General features: G+C 44.5%; 1 protein-coding gene across 6 annotated transcripts in view; it reads right to left on the bottom strand.

Annotated features, from left to right (window-relative positions):
- Positions 1–1,226: 1,226 nt before the first annotated feature.
- BCAR3 (BCAR3 adaptor protein, NSP family member) overlaps positions 1,227–22,577 on the bottom strand; it is a 205,764-nt gene continuing 184,413 nt past the window's right edge. For all 6 annotated transcript variants that reach the window (XM_077746059.1, XM_077746061.1, XM_077746062.1 and 3 more), the window contains 5 exons: positions 20,135–20,250; positions 15,519–15,690; positions 12,801–12,912; positions 5,028–5,240; positions 1,227–1,847 (listed from right to left, as the gene is read on the bottom strand). In XM_077746059.1, the coding sequence (XP_077602185.1) occupies positions 1,669–1,847; positions 5,028–5,240; positions 12,801–12,912; positions 15,519–15,690; positions 20,135–20,250 (792 nt within the window). In that variant the 3' untranslated portion in view covers positions 1,227–1,668. The remainder of the gene's footprint in view (positions 1,848–5,027; positions 5,241–12,800; positions 12,913–15,518; positions 15,691–20,134; positions 20,251–22,577) is intronic.

The following is a 22,577-nucleotide window of genomic DNA, read 5'->3' as shown; positions in this document are numbered from 1 at the left end:
TTTCTTTCCTTCTGGAGCTGTCAGCACAGAGCCTGATGCAGGTCTGAGCTCAGTGAACCACATTGATTTTGACCTGAGCCAAAGTTGGATGCTTCACTGACTGAGCCACCTAGGTGCCCCTCTAGTTGCTCTTTTAAACTATGGCTTTGTGTGTGTGTGTGTGTGTGTGCGTGCGCGCGCCCCAGGTCATTTGGGGCTGGTGTGGGCGAGGGGCCTGGGGCTCACCAAGGTGGCCGGCTATGGTGCCAGGACTGTGCTTTCTGCACTGCCAAGGTGAAAGGGACACAAACCATGGTGCTCACAAGTATCTCCGGATCAGAGAGTTCCAGCAGCTCCCCCACTATTTGGCAGAGTGCTAGGTCTGGTGCCTTTCTGTTCTAGCCACCCTTTTTTTTTCCCCCAAAATGTTTTATTTCTAGGAGAGAGAGAGACAGCGTGAGCAGGGGAGGGTCAGAGAGAGAGGGAGTCACAGACTCTGAAACAGGCTCCAGGCTCTGAGCTGGCAGTCAGCACAGAGCCCGACGCGGGGCTCGAACCCACGAACCGTGAGATCATGACCTAAGCGAAAGTCGGACGCTTAACCGACTAAGCCACCCTGGCGCCCCTCTAGCCACCCTTTTAAACCATGGCACTTTTTTTTTCTGTGCCCCAGGGCAAATGAATCTGTTCGTTTTTCAGCACCATCCCTCCCCACTGTCGTTCTCAGCTTTGGGGTAGGGGGTCCCTTTGTTACTGTGTCTCCATCCCTTTTGTTCCCCATGTGGTTTCTATCTCTTGTGCAGAAGCTGTTCGGCCAGCGCTCAGTTCTTTAGCAGAAACTGCTCTATAAATAGGTTGTAGATTTGGTGTATCTGTGGAAGAGGGGAGTTCAGGGTCTGAAGACTATGTCGCCATCTGGGACCGGAAGCTCAACAGTCCCTTAGTTTCAAATGCACGATGTCATGAAACACACTAACATCTGAGTACCCACTTTATACCAGATGCTGTGGTGCACATGGTATGATGTTAACCTGACAAAAGTCAACTGCTAGCAAGCACCACAGGTCTACTCTGTATTACTATTCACTCTGTCTTCCAGGCCAAACCTTAAACTAACTTTCCATCCCATGCTCATTAATTTGGTTTATTAGGATACAGCATTGAGGGAAGAGGGTGCCCCAGGATGGTGGGAGGTTTGATTACTCTACTCTGATGAGTTTATTATTAAAGAAAGAGACTAGATACAATTGTTTCACAAAAACATATATTTTCATATGACTATTTACATTTCTCATATTTAAAGAATATCATACAACTGATACCTTCTGAAATGTTTCATGCCTTTAAACTCTGTTCTATTTACACTTATCTGACAAGGGGTTTAAAATGGTCAAACACCTCAGTAATAGAAAGCAACCAGCCAACAGAGCCAGGTCTTCTCTTAAATTTGCTGATCAACATTAGCAATAGTTACCTTCATAATAAATTATCTTCACTTTAAAATCAGTAGTAATTTTAAACAATTCATAAATAAGTGTGCTCTGTGCAATTTACATGTTTAATATCCTGTGGATACTAAAAGCTTGTATACTGTCAGATTTGCACATTATTACTTTATCAAACAATAGCCTTCCCAAAGAAGAAACTGGAGAAGCTTGAAATAATATCCTAAGGTATTCTGGAGAGTTCTCAAAGCTCTGCCTGCTTTACTGGAGGAGGTTCCAATTTACGTGAGAGGGCGGTTAAAATCTGGTTGAACTTCTCATATCTCTCTGTCTGATTGACCTGTGCACCTTTGCTGCCCCACAGCAATCGCATTTGAAATTCAGTCTTGAAGATTTCACTCATTTCTTCATCTGGTTGAAAACCTAATATAAAAACAGAACAGTTACTTCAGTTTTCAAACAGACTGTCGAAAACAGACTGAAAGACTACTCGATAAGGTAGGATCAAAATGAACTTCATCTTGTATCAGAACTTTGAGAAGGGCCCCCAGGAAAAATTCAGGCTCTGTTTTCAATAAGGAAAGGGCACAGCCGTGTTGTCAAGGACCCAAGCACTTTCAGAGAAGGGATACCAAGTAGACTCACTAAAACAGGACAGGATAAAATTGGTGCGCACAAGCCACGGCGGGAAGGAGTGGTCAAAGTACCATGTTCTGTTTTTACAGCTTTACTGATGTGTAGCTTACGTGTCATGATTCTGCACAGTTTGGTGCAGAATACCTTGTGCAAGTTGTACCGCCCTCACCAGCAATTTTAGAACGTTTCTATCACCCTAGAAAGTTACCTAGTGCCTTTTTGCTTTCTGCTGTTGTTTCGCCCTCTAGAAATCTGACAGAAATGGAATCCTAAAACGTGGCCTTTAGGTCTGGTTTGTTTTGCACCATGTTTTTTGAGAGTATTCCCTGTTGCTTCGTGTTATCAATTCATTCCTTTTCACTGCTAAGTATTCAGTTATACAGACATTGCGCATTTGTTTATCCATTTACCAACTGATGGATTCGGATTGTTTCCAGTTTCTGGCTGTTATGAATACTGTTGTAAACATTTGTATATAAATCTTTGTGTGGACATGTGTTTTCATTTCTCTAGGAGAGGAATTACTGGGGCATACGGTAAATCTGTTTATTTTAGGGAAACTGTCAAACTCTTTTCCAAAATGGTTGTACCATTTTATATTCTCACCAGCTCCAGTTTCTCCAGGAGCTGCCAAATCTTAGTATTATCATTCTTTTTAAATCATAACCATTCTAGACAGTGTGCGGTTCTCACTGTGGTTTAAATTTGTATTTCCCTAACGACTCATGCTTTGAACATTTTTGTAGTTATTTGTCATGTGAAGATCTGCTCTGGTGTACTGTCTATTCAAATCGTGTTTGTCTTCTCAATGAGTTCTAAGAGTACTTTATACGGTCTAGATATAAATCCTTGATTGGAGAAATGTTTAGCAAATATCTTCTTATAGACTGTGACTTGCCTTTTCACTTTCTTAATGGAGCAAATTTAAAATTTTTATTTATCAGCATTTCTGGATGTGGTTCAGGTGTTTCGTGTCCTAAAATAGCTTTGCTAATCCAAGGCCATAATGAATTTCCCGTATGTTAACTTATAGGAGCTTTATACTTTAGCTCTTACATCTATGATCCATTTCAGATTAATTCATGTATATGGTATGCAGTAAAGATTCTTTTTTTTTTTTTTTTGCATATCATATCCAGCACCATTTGTTGAAAGACTATATATCCAATGAGTTTTGTTGGCACCTTTCTCAAAAATATACTGACAGCCATATGTGTGGATCTGTTTCTTGACTCTCTCCTCTGTTTCATAAGAGAAGATCGGCTCTACTTAAAGCCAAGAATATTCAGTCAACTCTACTAGAGGGAGGTAGAGACCAACAGCCTGAGTCATACAAGCATGTGGTTCTCATCCTTGATTACTGCAGGATTGATCTACTTTGTCCTAATATATTGCTACCATCTAGATTTATAGGATCTTTGTGGCTAAGAATAGAAGCCTTCTTTGTCTCTCCTTCCAAGTGAAGCCAGAATATCTTTGACAGATAACATCTCAGAGGCCAGATGATGACTTCCATTCATTCAGTTAACATGCTTTGAGTCCCGGCCTGGGCTCCATATTTAAAGGTGAGCAAATGTCTGCCTCTACTAGGTTCATAGTTACTTCAGCAGTGGGAACTTGCTAAGGAAACCTGTAACAGGATTGACTGAGAAATACTGTTAGATACCTTTAAAGTGATTTGCTGTAGAGCAGCTTAAAGTGCTTTTCTCAAAACCCATTCTAATATATTGGCTTAGGCAACATCCAGTGTAACATAGTAATTAGCCTTGTATAAGCAGGCACTCTAGTATCTGGTGAACTGAATTATGTACTTTTTTGAATCCTACACTGCCAACTTTGGAGGAAATTTTTTTTTTTTTTTTTTTTTTTGAGAGTGAGTGAGCATGCACAAGCTGGGGAGCAGCAGAGAGGGAGACACAGAACCTGAAGCAGGCTCTGAGCTGTCAGCACAAAGCCTAATGCAGGGCTCCAACCCATGAACTGTGAGATCATAACCTGAGTCGAAGTTGGACATCTGACTGACTGAGCCACCCAGGTGCCCCTCTGGAGAACTTTCTGAGGAAAAACTTGAAACCGATATGTAGTTCTTAAACCTACAGCAGATACGGTATAAATTGTTTAGTCCCAAGTTCTGGTTCTGAAGCAACAGCTTTGCTTTATGATGAAATATATAGGGCAGGAGAGGCCTATTTAACTTTTTCTTAACTTTATAGATAAAACTCTGGGCCTGTGAAGAAGAGAAAAGTCATTCCTGATCACCACCTTAAGTAAAGCCCTCCTTCTTGTATTTCCTCCCTAAATGGTCTTTTTGCCTATAAGCCTTCAGCCTTCCACACACAGATGCAAAGTTTAAAATAAATCTGACCATGCAGGACACTTTCCCATGTTAAAACCCTTAAGAGGCTCTTTCTCAGCTGCAGTCCTACATGGATGGCTTTCCCACCTCTGTCCACCTCCTTCAGTCGAGGTGGTTATTACTTAAGACACACTTTACATGAATCCAAACCTAAGTACTGGTGGGTTTATATTTTTCTCCACGCTGTCTCTGCAGTGCCTTTGCTGGTGTTGGACCCTCTAATGCACGGGAGCTCACCTCCCAGTATGACTGGGAAGAAACAGGAATGAGAATAAATGAAGTCCCACAGCATTCTACCTCCCCATGGTTAGCTTCATCTTCAAACATCTTCAAATACTTCCGATCAGGAGTTCTAATGGTAGGTAAGCCGACCAATTCCTTCTTGATCCTTTCTCTCAGCTTATTCTATGCCACTGACACAACAGAACACATAAAAAGGGACAAGCAGGATCCTTAAGTCACTTAGAGAATAAGAGAAGGATCCATCATAAGAAATGGAATTCCATGCCTTAATCTTTCCTACTTTGTCTTTTCCTGAGAGCATCCGTGCTTTTTCAAAGTTCCTTCATTCTAATCACTCCTCAGAGTGCAGCTTATAGAATAGCTCTTACCTTCGAGGATCCTCTCGGCGTTCATCCGGTAGCTGTCTGCAGCCTCTGCCATGAGACGGGCTGTTGCCAAGTGGTTCAGCATAATCTCACAGCTTTCGTCATTTTTTTCCCACATGTCCGTTCCTTCGAAAGTGACCTCCTGGCGCTCCATTAAGGTCACAAGAGGCATCAGTAGTGGGACTGATATTTTGTTGGGAGGAACACACGTAGATTCTGAAAAATGGGGTAAAGTTTTTCCATGTTGTAATTTTTTTTTTTGAAGTTAAGCAAAGAGTACAAATTGAAGATGGTGATGGAGGAGGAGCCTGTGCTCACCTCCCCCAGTGAACACACCAGATCTGCAGCTAAATATGGAAATTCCTCTGGAAAAAAACTCACACTGAAGCAGGTAGGAGAGGCCACGACCTAGTCTTGTCATAAACCCAAACCCTGGCACAGCAACACACAGTTGGGAGAGAACTCAAAATCTGCAGCCTTCTCCCTGAGGAGCAAGGGGTTTGAGGCCCACATTGGATACCCTAACTTGTAAGATCTGCACCAAAGAGACAAGCCCCCAAAACATCTAGCTTTGAAAATCAACCCTGCGTACATCCGCAAGACCCACAAGTCTGAGGCCATCTGAGAAAGAACTCTTAAAGGGCTTGTGTGCTCAGACTCACCTGCCCCAGGGCTCATATGGGGTCAGCCAATTAAGAGGGGCTCATTTGCTAATCTTGAAGCGTTGGTCTGAGGAGCAGGCATTAATATAGCACACATTCTTCCTCTGCCTTGTTCTGGCCAGCAGGGGCCATCATTTTTTCTTTCCCTCTTCCTGTGGGCACCATCTATATGCTCTCCCTCTGCCAAATTCCAGAGTGCCAGTATCTCCAGAGGGGAGCTTTTACATACATCTGGTGTCCTCATGATACACCCCCAATCGCCTGGCTCTGAAGGCCAGAGGGACTTGTGATCCTATGTCTCACAGGACTTCCAGTTCTAGACAGGCACAGACAGCAGACTGAGACACACCCCTAGTCTTTCTGTGAAAGAGGCCTATTTGCTTGTCCTGGAGCTTCGGCGTGAGGGGCGGGCTTCATGTTTGGCACACAACTAGGGGCCTACAGCGATACTCCCAGGTAGTGTAGGCTGGTGGACACCATCTTTGCATTCTCCTTCTGCCTTGCTATAGCTTCCTGATACCTCTCAGAAGGGAGCTGGCTAATACACTTCTCTGAAGCCCTTTTTTTGCAATTGCCAACCAGGGGACACCTCCAGATTACCTGGCTCTGAGGGCCAGTGGGACTTACGCTTGTATTCCCACAGGACTATACATATTTGCATAATTAAAAAAATTGATGCCTGAGGTTCTGGCTTCCAACTGGCCCAAATCTAGGCACTGAGAGCTCCCGTTTGGGACACTGACAGGTCTTGATATATCCTCAACTATTGGGAGCCATCAAATATAAAAAAGACTGTTGGACAGTCACAAAGGTTAGAGAGACAACCAAGAACTAGACGAGGGTTGAATGATAAGGTTCATCTCCTACGTGAGGCGGCTTCGTCAAGCCTGGGAGAGGTGGCTATTCTATCCAATGCATAGAAACAACACAAAGCATCAAGCAAAACGAAGAAACAGGAATATGTTCCAAATGAACAAGAGAAAACCTCAGACGAAACCTTAGTGAAATGGAAATAAGTAATTTTACCTGATAAAGAGTTCAAAATAGTAGTCACAAAAATGCTCACTGAATTTGGAAAAGAATAAACACAGTGAGAATGTCAAGAGATAGAAAATATAAGAGAACCAAACAGAAGTCACAGAGCTGAAGAAAACAAACTGAAAGTTATAGGAGAGGGGTTCAACAGAATAGATGAAGTAGAAGAAAGGCTTAGTGAACTCAAAAACAAGAAATGGAACTCATACAATCAGAGTAGCAAACAGAAAAAAAAAGGAATGAAAAACGTGAAGATAGTTTGCTTGATGACATTCCATAACTCCCTTAAACTAACGTTTGCATTACAGGAGTCCTAGAAGAAAAGAGAAAGGGGCAGAAAACTTCCCTGCCTCTTTAGAAGGAAATAAGACATCCAGATACAGGAAAGCCCAGAGAGTTACAAATAAGACCCACCCAAGACACATTGTAATTAAATTGTCAAAAGTTAATGGAAAGGAAAAAATCTAAAAAGCAGTAAGAGAAAAACAATGTGTAATGTACAAGGGAACCTCCATATGACTCTATCAGCAGACTTTTCAGCAGTAACTTTAGAGGCCAGAAGGGACTGGCAGAATATATTCAAAGTGCTAAAGGAAAAAAAAATTCCCAAGAAGTATAATCTATCTGGCAAAGCTGTCATTCAGAATTGAAAGGAAGATAAAGAATTTTCTAGACAAATAAAAAAGGGTTCATTACTACTAAACTGGCTATACAAGAAATGTTAAAGGGATTTCTGTTAGCTGAAAAAAGCATTAATTGTTTACAAAACATAAAAGTACAAATCTCACTGATAAAAGTAAATAGTAAAGATAGATTAATCACTTATAAAGCTAATATGAAGGTTAAAAGACAGAAGTGGTAAAAAGATATAAAATGTGACATCAAAAAAAATGTTGTGTAGGGGGTCAAAATGTAGAGATTTAGAATGCATTCAAACTTAAGCTGGTATCAACTTCAATAGTAGACTGTTAAAATTGTTATATGTAAGCCTCAAGATAACTAGAAAGTATAAACCTACAGTAGACACACAAAAGATGAGAAAGGAATTTATGCATATCACTAAAGAAAATCAAGCCACAAAGGAAGTGAAAAAGAAAGGAACAGAGAGGAATGATAAAACAAAACAATAAACAAAATGGCAAAAAGTATATACCAATCAAAAATGTAACTGGACTAAATTTTAAAATCAAGACATTCAGTGACTGAAGAGATTTAAAAAAGACCCATCTTTATGCTTCCTACAAAAGACTCACTTCAGATGTAAGTACACATACAGGCTGAAAGCTGAAGAGATGGAAAAAGATAGTCATGCAAGTGGAAACCAAAACAAAGTTTGAGGAGCTATACTTTTACAAAATAGACATTAAAACAAAGACTGTCATAAGTAACAAAAAGAGCATAATGGTAAAGAGGTCAATCTGATAAGAGATATAACATATGTAAATATTTATGTACCCAACATAGAGTACCTGAAAGTATAAAGCAAATATTAACAGACCTAAAGGAAAAAACAGACAACGCAATAATAGTAGAATACTTAAATACCCCACTTATTGGATAGATCATCCAAATAGAAAATCAGTAAGGAAATAACAGCCTTAACAACACATTAGATCTGACAGACTTAATAGATATATACAGAGTATTCTATCCAAAAGCAACTGAAATACATATTTTTAAGTCCACATGGAACGTTCTCCAGGGTAGATCATATGGTAAGTCACAAAACAAGTCTTAAGAAGACTGTAATCACATCAAGCATCTTTTCTGACCACAGTGGTACGAAACGAGAAATTAATTACATGAAGAAATAGAAAATTTACAAATCTGTGGAGGTTGAACAACATGCTATTAAATATCCCGTGGGTAAAAAGAGACTAATGAACATGGAGAAACAACATACCAAAATCTATGGGGTGCAGCAAAAACAGTTCTAAGAGGAGAATTCATACCCATCTATGCCTATGTCAAGAAACAAGAAAAGCCTCAAAAAACCATACTTTACACCTCAAGAAACTAGAAAAAGAACAAAGCTCAAAGTTAAGAGAAGGAAGGAAACAAAGATCAGAACAGAAATAAATGAAAGATTACAGTGACAATAGAAAATATCAGTGAATCTAAGACCTGGTTCTTTGAAAAGAAAATTGACAAACCTTTAGCAAGACTCACCAAGGAAATGACACAAATAAAAAAATCAGAAATGAAACAGAAGTTTCAACTGACACTGCAGATAAACTAAGGATCACAAGACTACTATGAACAATTATATTGGACAACTTAGAAGAAATTAATTTGTCCCTACAATATACAACCTACTAAGATTGAATCATGAAGAAATAGAAAATCTAAACAGACTTACTACCAGTAAAGAGACTGAATTAATAATCAAAAACCTCCATACAAACAAATATCCAGGACCAGAGGCTTTACTGGTAATTCTACCAAACATAAATTAATACCAACCTTTTTCAAACTCTTCTGAAAAATAGGAAAGAAAGGAATACTTTCAAACTCATTTTATGAGGTCAGCATTACCTTGATAACAAAACCAGACAGGGACTCTACAAAAAAGAAAATTACAGGGGCGCCTGGGTGGCTCAGTCGGTTAAGCGTCCGACTTTGGCTCAGGTTATGATCTCATGGCTCGTGGGTTCGAGCCCTGCTTCAGGCTCTGTGCTGACAGCTAGCTCAGAGCCTGGAGCCTGCTTCCGATCGTGTCTCCCTCTCTCTCTGACCCTCTCCTGCTCATGCTGCCTCTCTCTCTCTCTCTCAGAAATAAAAACATTAAAAAATTTTAAAAGAAAAGAAAATTATAAGCCAAAATCCCTGATGAACAAGGATGCAAAAATCCTCAATAAAATACTGTCGAGCTGAATTCAACAATACATTAAAAAGGATCATATACCTTCCTAATAAATTAAGTATGATTTATTCCAGGGATGCAAGGATGGATCAACATCTATATATCAATCAATATGAAACACCACATGAACAAAATGAATGTTAAAAATCAGATGATCAACTCGATAGATGCAGAAAAAGCATCTGACAAAATTCAACATCCATTACTTATTAAAAAACTCTCAGCAAAGAAGGTATAGAACATACCTCTACATAATAAAGATCATACATGACAAGCCCATAGCTAAATCATATTCAATGGTGAAAAGCTGAAAGCTTTTTTTTCTAAGATCAGGAGCGAGACAAGGATACCCACTGTCACCACTTTTATTCAGCCTAGTATGGGATGTCCTAGACAGAGCAGCTGGGCAAGAAAAAAATAAAAGGCATTCCAACTGAAAGGAAGAAGTAAAACTGTCACTATTTGCAGATGACATATTTGGAAACCATTAAAAACTCCATCAAAAGCTGTTAGAACTAATACAGGAATTCAGTAAAGTTGCATGATACAAATATACAAAAGGTCTGTTGCATGTCCATATGCCAACAATGAACTATCAGAAAGAGAAATGAAGAAAACAATCCCACTTACAGTTAAAAAGAATGAAATATCTGGCAATAAATTTAACTAAGGAGCTAAAAGACATATACTGAAAACTATATGACATTGATGAAAGAAATTGAAGAAAACACACACAAAAATAGAAAGATATTCTGTGTTCATGGTGTCCCTACTTTTTTTTTTAATGTTTTATTTATTTCTGAGAGAGAGAGTGTGAGCAGGGGAGGGTCAGAGAGAGAGGGAGACACAGAATCTGAAACAGGCTCTAGGCTCTGAGCTAGCTGTCAGCACAGAGCCTGATGCGGGGCTTGAACTCACGAACCATGAGATCATGACCTGAGCCGAAGTCGGATGCTTAACCAACTGAGCCACCCAGATGCCCCCATGGTGTCCAAACTATCTAAAAGCAACCTACAGATACAGTGCAGTCCTTATAAAATTCCAGTGGCATTGTTCATAGAAATAGAACAATCCTAAATATGAGGGAACCACAGAAAACCCCAAATAGCCAAAGAAGTTTTAAGAAAGAAGAATAAAGATGGAGGCATCATGCTCCCTGGTTTCAAACGATATTCCAAAGCTGTAGTAATCAAAACAGTATGATGTTAGCATAGAAACAGAGACCTGCATCAACGGAATACAATAGAGAGCCTGGAAATAAACCCATGTATATATGGCCAATTAATTTCTGACAAAGGAGCCAAGAATGTACGATGGGAAAAGGACAGTCTCTTCAATAAATGCTGGTGAGAGAACTGAAGAGCCACATGTAAAATAAAGAAAATCAGACACTATTTTACACCCCACACAACTATCAACTCCAAATGGACTAACGGCTTGAGTGTAAGACCTGAAACCATAGAACTCCTGGAAGAAAACATAGGCAGAAGCTTCCTGACATTACTTTTGGCAATGATTTTTTTTCTGGCAGCAAAAGCAAAAATAAACAAGTGGGACTATATCAAACTAAAAAGCTTCTCCACAACAAAGAAAATCATCAACAAAATGAAAAGACAAACAACTGAATGGGAGAAAATATTTGGAAATCATATTTGATAAGGCGTTAATATTCAAAATATATAAGGAATTTATACAAGTCAACAGCACAACCGAAGAAAAAAACAACCAACGAAAAAGTCAGGGGTCTGAATAGATATTTTTCTAGAGGAGATACAGATACTCAACAGGTACATGGAAAGGTGCTCAGCATCACTCATCATCAGGGAAATGCGAATCAAAACCACGATGAGGTGGCACCTCACACCTGTTAGAATGGCTATATCAAAAGCACAAGAAATCACAAATGTTGGAAAGGATGTGGAGAAGAGAGAATCTTGTGCACTGTTGGCAGGCATGTAAATTAGTACAGCCACTATAGAAAACTGTAGACTCCTCAAAAAATTAAAAACAGAACTACCATATTATCCAGCAGTTCCACTTCTGGGTGTGTATCTAAAGAAAACAAAAACACTAAATTGAAAAAAATATCTGCACCCCATCTTCACTGCATTATTTACAGTACCAAGGAATGGTAACAACCAAAGTATCCACTGATGGATGAATGGATAATATGGGTATAGATGGTATATATTTATAAATACACACAATGGAGTATTATTCAGCCATAAAAATAAGAAATGAGGGATGCCTGGGTGGCTCAGTTGGTTGAGCATCCAACTCTTGGTTTTGGCTCAGGCCATGATCTGTTTGTGGGTTCCAGCCCTGTGTCAGACTCTGTGCTGACAGTGCAGATCCTGCTTGGTATTCTCTTTCCCGTTCTCTTTGCCCCTCCCCTGCTCACACACACTCTCTCTTTTTCAAAATAAACTTAAAAAAAAAAAGAAAAAGAAATCCTGCCATTTGGGACTGCATAATGAATGGACCTTGAGAGCATTTTGCTAAGTGAAATATGTCACAGAAAAAGACCAATACTGTATCATATATTTAAGATATGTCTATCTTACATATGTAATATATGTATCAATACTATGATCTCACTTATATGTGGAATCTAAAAAAAAACCCAAAAACCCCAAAAAACTCCTGAGCTCATGGATATAAAGAACAGATTGATGGTTAGCCTCGGGGTTAGCAGTGGGCCAAATGGGTGGAGAGGGTCAAAAGATACAAATTCCCAGGTGCAGAATACAAACGCCATAGGGAGGTAACGTAGAGCACAGTGACTATAGTTAGTAACACTGCACTGCACATTTGAAAGTAGCCAAGAGAGTGGATCTTGAGAGTTCTCATCACAAGAAAGAACAATTTTGTAAGTGTGTATGATGTGGGTGTTGACTGGATTGTGATCGTTCTGCAATGTACACAAATACTCACTACATTCTATACCTACAACTAATACAATGCTACATACATTACACCTCAAATAAGAAAGGTAAGCACAGAACGAGGTGACTGGTAGCCCATGTCCTGTTTTGGCAACTGCAGTTCTTGTAGAAGTGACACTGTCATCTGATAAAAGCCTCGATGATCCGTCAACAATCCTACAGATAACCTGGGTTTCCTGATATGTCCTGCTCGAGGCTTTGATGGAACCAGAGCAGCTATGACCTAACACTCTCACAGACACACGCCCGCCTGTGCCGACCCCGCACTCACCTCTGCCTTCGTGCAGGATTTTGCTGAAAGGCTTCAGCTGCTTCTCATAGAGGATGGCGGTCTGGGTGTACTGGTGCCGGAGGGCGGTCCACGTTTTTTCTAACCTTGTGATCTGGAAGAAAGAAAGGTGTGATCGTTTTGGAAAAGGCTCTTTTTAAAATAAAGTCAAAGCAGTTGAGAGCAGCGTATAAAGGCTAATCCCCACCCCACCGGGTTCTGTATCGCTCTCATGGCCCATCCCAGAGGCAGCTCATCAGTTTCTTCTAGGTGTGCACTAAGCTTTGCACACACACATATCCACAACTTTTAAAATAAAATGCATTTCATACGTTACACCTTTTCCCCATAGAAATAGTATAAAACAGCACAAACTGCCTTATTCTGTTAAATTTCTGTATGATGTTCCACTTTATGGATAAACTGAAGTTTAATTAGTCTCCCACAGAGTTCTAGAACTTTTTTTTTCCCCATTATGAAAGTACCTGGTGAAGATTTTGCAAATGTGTCTATGTGTGAAAATATCTGGAGGATAAATTTCCAGAAGTGGAATTACTGGGTCAAAGAATACATGCAGTGTAGGTGTTGGTGGGAATTGTCACCTGTCCACAGAGCCTGTAGATGAAAGCGTGGAGGAATAGAATGTACGGCATCTTCATTTACTAGTAAGTAATAACATCTGAGACACAGAGAACACTGCCCCGACCATATGATGCCACTGCTCACTCCTTTATCATTTCTTTTAGAACAATCAAGACCAACACATGCCTCTGACTGCCCGGCGACAAACCACCCTCACTCATGCCATGAAACCAGCAAGCCTAAGCATCTGAGGTTTTTTTTTTACATGAAGTAAGAAAGAGGAATGGCACTAATACTTGGGAGACGAGTGCCAACTCTCTGTCGGGTATTTGAGGAATTTCAATTAATCCTCACAATGTCCCACGAGGCAGTACACTGGCCTCATTTTACAGATCAGAAACCAGAAGAGAATAGTTAACTTGCTTCAGGTTTTATAGCTGGTAAGAGATTCATGCCCTTGGCCTCTAAGAGCTGCATTTTCCCAGAGGATGGTGAGAAGCGACCGGCACCGCAGGTCTGCTGGGACAGAAAAGATGCGACTTGTCTTCCTCCGGCCACCCCCTTCTCAATGCCCCTTCTCTCCCCCTCCGTGAAGCATCTGCCTTTCTGAAAGCAGCCCCGGTCTCTTGTCTGGGCCCATCTGCTGGATGCTCTTTCTTGATACTAGAAGCTGCGAAGAGAAGGCACGTTGAGCCTGTAGTACAGGGACAGGTTTGGATGGTGACACACAGGAGGGATGGGATTCTCCTCTCGGCCTGGCTCTGTCACTTCCTTTCAGCAGCAGTGCCCTAGCTCACTGCGGGGCCCGGGATACCCGGAGCACCCATGCCAGCGCGAAGAGTCCGATGCCGCTGGAGGCTAGGGTGCTCCCTGCAAAGGCATACTGGGCGCTCCGGGAGGAGTCCCTCCCCGCTGAGTGTGATGGCAGGGAGGGCGAGCACATGCTCCCACAAAACATCCTCTTTACTGCTTGCAGAGAATGCTCTGGGCTGGAGGGCAGCTTATTTAGCCTGTTGCCTCAGCGTTCCCAAGTTACAGGCAGTTTGGGCTAAGAAGACATATATATGATACAAATTAAAAACATGTGAATGAAAAGTGATAACCCCTGTTTAGGAGTCGGTACAGCTAGATTTGCTTATTCCAAATATGGAGCCTATAAAATTCCAGTGTGTCTAAAGAGCTTGCAAACTGTTAGAAAATTGTAATAGGAACTGATTTCCCCAGAAATTTCCTCGTGAAGGCACTAAGTTGTTCAGCTTGTGGTTAGGGTGGCCTTGCTTTGATGCATGGCTAGACAGACCTTGCTCGAATGTGCCCTGACTTGCGTGACATGTGACTGTAGCTGTCTTCACTAGATGCAGTGGTGGATTTTCAATCGCCGTTATGAAACAGCCAGCCTAAAGGAGTTGACCTGTGGTTTCGTGTTACTGGTCGCAGTCTGGGCTTATATAGGACTAGAGGAGCCTGAGGGCGAGATTACAAACACCTAGGGCTTTCTCGGCAGAACAGAAACTGGAAAGTGGACTTGGAGCAATGAAGATAAAGAATGACTTTCCTCTATCAGGTCTGTTTAATTTTAAATACAGGCTTTCAGGTTTAATACATCCTGAAAACAGCCCATCAAAGCAGATAACCTGCAAGTGCCCACCTTCAGAAACTTTAATTAGGGGGCTATATGGCAGACGTGCTAGAAATCTCAATTTTTTTAACAGAAGTCACGTTTAGGTGACCTGAGGATCATACTTTGAGACGGGCCACTCTAGGGATCTTCATATATAAGCTCCCCAAATGCCTGGTGACCCAGACGAGAGCAGTGCCTTTATTATAACAACACACCTTGGACAGATCGTCCTCATTGTCCTTAAGGAACACCGATGGCTCCTGAGGACGACCCCCCTGACGGCATGCCAGAGAGAAAGTGTAGGCTCTTAAAAATCCTCCACTGGTTTTAAAAACAACCGAAACACTTAGGACACCGCTGTGGTTGCCCCCTAACCCAAGCTGCTTTCAGGATGATTCAGTTTACCTTTCGAGACAGACTAAAATCGTCTGTGATCTGCTTCGCGTGGGCTTGCAGACCACTTCGCAGAAGACAGTGCACACTGGCCCGCAGGGCACGCAAGGCAAGTGGAACCTTACCTGTGGCATTTCCAGGGCTTTCATGATGGCAGAGAAAGAATAGAGGTCCCCCATGGAGTCTTTCAGTTCCACCGCCACCTGGATGATCCTATTGAGGGTGGCCGCTCGGTCCTCCAAAGAGCCTGTGCAGCCCAGAATGTCCACCGCGATGCCGATGGCCATCGTGTTGTGCCTGAGAGGGAGGAGATCAGTGGTCAGGCCCGGGGGCGACAGGATCAGGAGGAAAGGAATGCAAACCGGCCAGAAAAAGGACTAGCTTTGTGCCGTTTGCTGCCTTCGCCCTGTGATGCGCGGCAGCTCAGATAATTTGGTTGCCGATTTCAACAGCGAGATCACCCCCTGAGGCTGCCTGCAGCAGGGCCTGGGCTAGGCCTCAGAGTGTGCACTATCTAGTTTCAGAAAGGGCAGATGCCCCAGGACAGGACCACGTTCAGCCCTGGATCTGGGGGCATGAAGAGGACCCTCCTGGGGTGAAGGTGCTCAGTACCCATGGCTCCTGTACCTTCTGCCATGAGAGGTCCGGGGAGACACCTAGTCCCTCCACACACTGGGGAGTCCCATTCGCATGGGAGCCCTGGCCACCTCCACGGTGCCCCTGGACTGGGGAATGGAAGGAACAGGAGATGAGAGAATATGCTTGACCCGGGAAGACAATAGGGGTCTTGGAACATAAGAAGGGATGAGGAAGTAAGAATGGAGAGTCTGTGGCTCAGGTCAAGAGGTCAGAAAGTGAACGGAGATGTGGACAAAGACTGAATAGCCAACCAGCAGGCATTTCCTTGTAAAGTCAGACCCTAATAAAACAGAAATCTTGTATCAGCCAACAATCCTCCCTTTTCTCATCCTGTACTACCAGGGTCAAGCTCACAGACCCAGAACAGGAAGCCCAGTGATGGCAACGGGACTGATATGAATGAGGTCGCAGAGCAGTCTCTGCCGATGGCTGCAGCACAGCCCACGCGCCTTTCCTTCTCTCCCCACATCAGCTGACTGCTTTGGGCCAGAAAGGCCTGCATTACATTTTTTTCCAGGCTGTGGTACACCTGCTGAGGTGAAGCCCCATCCACAGTTTTGGTGACTAAAATACAACATGCCTTTGTACCTCTGGGGCCACCTTGTTCTGAAAGTTCACAGCTAAGGAAGTCACTCCCTGGCCATGCTTCTCTCTGTGGCCACATGTGTTGCTCTCTCTCTCTCTCACCACTCTAGGCCAAAGGTGGCATGATCCGTCCGGTGGCCAGCATCACTACTTTCTCTGATGGTTACGAAATACGTGGTGAGCTCTCCTGTCTCTGAGTGTGTGTGTATAGCAGGGCGCTTACCTGCAGCGTGACCACAGGCTGCTCCCTGACTGCCTACTCCTCAGTCTCTTCACTGTACAAATGTGAGCAAGGCTTGTTGTGGGAAAGAGACAGTATGGGGGTGTTAAAATCATTAAAGTGCCGTGGGGCACCTGGGGGCTCCGTCGGTTAACCATCCAATTCCATCTCAGCTCAGGTCATGATCTCATGGTTTGTGGGTTTGAGCCCCGTGTCAGGCTCCATGCTGTTAGTGCAGGGCCGGCTTGGGATTCTGTCTCTGCCCCATCCCTGCTCTGGCTCTCAAAATAAATAAATAAATAAATAAANAATTGTCTCTATATGCACATCTTTCTCTGTATCTTGGTTCATTTTGTCTGTCTCTCTCTACCTTTATCTTTCTTCTTCCCGATGTCTTAATGATCCTAACATAAATTTTTTATTTTTATGTATTTTTAATGTTTATATTTTTATTGTCGGATTTAGTCGTTTTCTTTTTAATTTAAAAAAAATTTTTTTTTACTTATTTTTGAGGGACAGAGTGCAAGCGGGGGAGGCGCAGAGAGAGGGAGACGCAGAATCCAAAGCAGCGGAAGCAGGCTGAGCTGTCAGCACAGAGCCCGATGCGGGGCTCGATCTCATGTACCGTGAGATCATGACCTGAGCCAATGCTGGAATGCTCAACCGAATGAGCCACCCAGGCGCCCCCTCAAGAGTTTTCTTATTTGTAAAGTGTTAACGTTGAGCTGAGGATTTTAGATGTTTCTTTCAACTAACACTTCCGTGATGCCTTCAATTGATACTTTCGTTCACTGTTTTTTTTTCCTATGTTTTAAATGGCCCTTAATAAAAGATAGGTTCTCTACACCTTTAAAACCTGGCCTCATATTAACTGAGTAATTATATCCATTCGTTCAACCAACATGTGCCTGAAACTGCCTGCATATACTGCTCTAGGAAACAGTGAGCCTGGCAGGTCTGAGTTAAGAAGAGCCACTAAATCTTATAACAAGGACATCTCCACTCAGCAGGCCTGGAATGGGTGAAGTGGTAAACTAAAAATAAGGGTGGTTTGTATTTGATTCTAAAACACAAGAAGATGATGTCATCTGACCCTTTGAAATGGCTATAACCTTGGCCTCTATTTAATAAACACACTGTACTGAAGAAAACCGCTCCCCAGACTCTAGCAGGCAGATCCCCCAGGTCAGCCCTGGGCGGGAAGCAAGCCAGGGAGGGAGGCTCCAGGCAAGCAGCGCTCAGGAGAAAGAGGAAACAGATGGAGCCAGGAGTGGAATTCAGAAAACAGCCCGGAGAAGCCGGGGGCCCGCCGACCTCAGGCTGGGCCCAGAGCGCACGGCCGGCATCCCTAAGGACACCGATAAAGGCAGGCCTGAAACCCGCGGAGATTTCAGCTGAAATGCATCGCGTGGGAAGCAGCTGTCCCTGTGGAAACGGTGACCACTGGCCCAGCAACAACAGAGGGCAAGCTGGTGGAACTGAGAAGCAGGTCCCTGGGGCGCGGGCAGGGGAGAAGATGCGTGGAGAGAGAGGCTACAATCTAAGAAAGCCTGTAAGGAGAAGTAGGAAAATTCAGAAGCCGGGCCTGCAGTTCTCCAAAGGCATTAAGCAAGGATGCCTGACCAAAGCCAAGGACCATTTCCTAACCTGCTGCCCCCCAAGAAGCCTTTGGTTCGGCATTCTGGGTGTCTCCTGGCCATGGCTGTGAAGCCAAAGCAACAGTGGCAGGGGAGGGTCCTGTTGTCGGCTTCCCAGCCAGGTAACCTTGAGAGCAGCTGTACGGATCCCCGAGGCTACCTGAAATGCAGGGTTTACTCTCCAGGGGCTGACATCCTAGGACTGCGCTGTCCACCGGCCACATCGGGCTATTTACACTTAAAAAAGTAAATAGTAAGGGGCGCCTGGGTGGCTTAGTCGGTTAAGCGTCCGACTTTCGCTTAGGTCATGATCTCGCGGTTCGTGGGTTCGAGCCCCGCGTCGGGCTCTGTGCTGACTGCCAGCTCAGAGCCTGGAGGCTGTTTCAGTCTGTGACTCCCTCTCTCTCTGACCCTCCCCTGCTCACGCTGTCTCTCTCTCTCTCTCCTAGAAATAAAACATTTAAAAACAAAAAAACAGTAAATAGTAAAATACGGTATGTGTCTCCCAGTTGCTACATTTCAGGCTCTCGATAGCCCCATGTGGTTAGTGGCGACTGTAATGAGATAAAAACACTTCAGCTGCCACAGAAAGATGTCACGGAAAGCCGTGGGTGGGGGATGGCAGCGCTCGGGCCTTGCAGCCTCTAAAGCATCACGGGCCGCCCTCTTCTCATGGAAAGCTGGGGTCTCAGGCTTCCGTCACAACCCATGTGTGTGTCGTGACAACTAGGAAACTGGCTGGACAAACAGGATACTTCAGATAACAAGATGGTTTTGTCCAAATCAGTGGACTTTGCTTGTGTGTCAACAAGTCCAACTTCTGTGGTGATACAGGAATCTAGTCTAGCACTTCTCTCTCTCCCCCCCGTGTTTTCTAATCCCTGCTTAATTTAATCAAAGGACTTTGCCTGTTCTCTGAGCAATTGTTCCACACTTGTGTTTAAGGTTTAAGCGTTTCTCTTTAAAACATGCCTCGCTATTTTTTGTCTTTTCAATTTCTAAACATCCAGTGTTCACACGTGTGGGCTTTAAAGGACAGCCGGGGGGGGCGCCTGGGTGGCTTAGTCTGTTAAGCGTCCGACTTTCGCTTAGGTCATGATCTCGCGGTTCGTGGGTTCGAGCCCCGTGTCGGGCCCTGTGCTGACTGCCAGCTCAGAGCCTGGAGCCTGTTTCAGAGTCTGTGACTCCCTCTCTCTCTGACCCTCCCCTGCTCNGGTGTCCGAGCGCCATCATCCCCTGCCTACCCCTCGAAGAAGCCATTATTCAGACTCTGTTCTTCTCAGCCTTTCCCACAAACTCCCACTTGTTCCTAAAGCGATCCTGAACTCAGAAGAGACAGAGGAGCTGTAGCTCAGTGAGGTGGTGAAATGTCTAGGTGGTCAGCCTGCAGCACCCCAGCCTCACCTGCTCGGGGACTTCTGCTGGCAAGGACCAGTCATCAGTTCTGTCCTCCACTACCTCCTGGGGTCAGGACAGGAACGTGTCCTTTGTTCCCTGACTTCCCCTGCGCTGTGTCTTTGTGTGTCTCCAGGAATTCTCTGGCTCAGGCTCTGGGGAGAAGTGAGGGGCTCCGGGGAGAAGTGAGGAGCTCCGGGGCAGGTCGGTGGTGTGCCCCTCTCTGCCCTGACGGGGCCGGAAATGCAAGGACAGCACTGCTTACCTTTCAATTATGTCCAGGCGCAGCTGGTGGCCATACGGCAAGGTAATGAGTTCCAGGCCTGAGCTCACGCCCATGTTCTTCCTCATCTCTTCAGAGACTTCAAGTATCCTAGCGACCTGTCAAGAACAGGAGTTGAAACCACGGACACAAGGCAGCACATGAAAAGAAATACACTGAACTGGGGCAGGATGGATGTACTTGTTACATTTCTTTTTGAGCAGCAGCGTCCCCAAGTATAGTTTCCAGATGCGACTTGGAGGATTCTAATACACCACTGGAGTCTAAAAGCTGGGAGGAAAGCAGCTAACGTGGTCTGCAGAATCTGCAGATTTGGTGTTTCTGCCCGGCCGGAGAACGGTGTAGTTCTGCCAGCTTTTGTCTAACACAGGCCCGATCCCACGGCCAATAGCAAGGCCGCCTGCTCACAGAGCGACGAGGCCCCGCGGTGACAAGGCAGAGTGCGGCCAAACGCTCCGCTGCTGCGGGCTCCGCCGCTCATGTTCTCACTTAACAGCAGGCCTGGCTGCTATTACCCTTAATGACGCGTCTCCTGGGCTCAGTAAATGCACTGTACGTCTGGAAACTATTAGAGGCATGTATAGCGATTTGAAACCCGAGGTCTGAAGCACACCCACTTCTCCCCCTGAGAGGCCTTCTTTGTCCCAGCCAACTCTCACCATCTTGGTTCTAGCCAGCGATCACAGTTTACTGGCACCAGGTATTAGTCGGCCATTTATAGTCATTGCATGCCGCCTCGAACTGTTACAGCCGAGTCACGGCATGTCTCCCATCAGGCTAATGACGCTTCTCAAACACACTGGTGTGTAACAGTGTGACTACCAGCTACAGTGGGTCTAACCGAGCTTGGACACATGGCGGCCACAGAATGATCCCTCTCCTCCATCTGCTGCAGCTGTCCTGGACCATGACGGTCCGAGGCAACTGAAGAGGTCAGATATCTTCCTAATGGTCCACACAAAACATCTGAAGTTTGGCTGATATTATTAACCCTGACCCTTCACTTCTGTGGTCGAGCAAAGCAACCACTGTCAGCCCTGAGGAAATGGACCTGTGGGAATTAGCTATCCGGTGGTGGACTGGGAAACAGGATGCAGAATTCCGACTAGGCTCTCTGGGACTCAGTTTCCCCTTCTCTAACACAGCTGCTAAGTTCACCTTTCTCAAGGACTTAGCAAAGGATCAAATGTCTTTAAAACCTCAAAAAGCTATTTGGAAATACAAGTTGTAAGTCACTGGCATGTACAAGAGGGAAGAATTTTGGCTTGATATCTGGAATGGGATTTACACCTTGACCATGAAAGGCAGCCCAGATGCATAACTCAGCCACCTGAGGTCACATACACTTTGCTTGCTTGTTTAGACAGGTGCCCCATCTGAGGCTCCAGACCCAGCTTCTGGGTGGTGGGCACCCTCCAATTCACCCACACACTATGTAATTCAAAGGTTTATCACTGATTCAGTTTTGTTCTGGAAGCGCTAGTAACCAGAGCAATCCCTGCTCTGAGAGAGAAGCCTCCTAGTGTGTTTTCCTTCAGCGTAAGCACGCAATCCCCCGGTCCCTGTCCTGGGGGTTTGCCAGGGCCTGCCAACACCTGCTTGCCCCAAGGCTGACCTATGGGACAAGGAGATCCTGAGCTCACACTGCAGGGCTGGGATTAGGTCCCCTGGGGAAATACCCAGAGCCGTGCAGCTCATAGATACAGAGGAGGGATGGACACTTCTAGAGCATTTACTCTGAGATGGACCCGGCAAGTAATATTAGTGCTCCACGATGAGGCATTCCTGCCTCCCTCTGCTCTTCTGACCTTAGCTGTCCTATCTGCAGGGCCTCCAATCACTGCCTGCTCTTCATCCCTTTTTCGGGAGCTGCTGCAGTGACCCAGGGGGAGAGCTGGCCCTTCCCAGCTGCCAAGGGACCTTCTAAACTATAATGAGATCACCTGGCTCTGCCCACCATTTCTGCTGCTCTCAGCAGAGGACTCTCAACTGGACTATGCACTTAAGGGCCTGTCTCCCTCACGGAGCTGCAAAGTGCTTTGAAGGAGGCAGTAACCTGGCACCAGCTCAGAAGTAGAGACTTAGAAACATTCAAGTAAAGACCTGCTAGTCCCTCCCCTCCCCCACTCATCCCCACCGTCACGGCCCACACAGTGAATCCCCTGTAAACCGAACCCTTGACACCCCAATCATTGTACATGTATGTTGTTTCCCACCGGGAAGATGCTTTTCGCATTCTTCATCGGGCCAATTCCTATTCAGCCTTGAGAACTCTCTCAGACGTCCCCTGCCCGGTCTCCCTTCCTTCCCCCATGGCCAAGACCCTGCCTCAGAGGTCCCACAGCTCCTGTGCCTTCCCCACAGAGCATTTCCCACCTGGGCTGTGGTCTGAATTCCTGCATCTCTGTCCCTCCCCCCCCCCGCC

This window comes from Crocuta crocuta, unplaced genomic scaffold (assembly GCF_008692635.1).
Source record: "Crocuta crocuta isolate KB4526 unplaced genomic scaffold, BGI_CrCroc_1.0 scaffold48, whole genome shotgun sequence".
Classification (NCBI taxonomy): Eukaryota; Metazoa; Chordata; class Mammalia; order Carnivora; family Hyaenidae; genus Crocuta; species Crocuta crocuta.
This window is presented reverse-complemented; position numbering and strand designations above follow the sequence as displayed.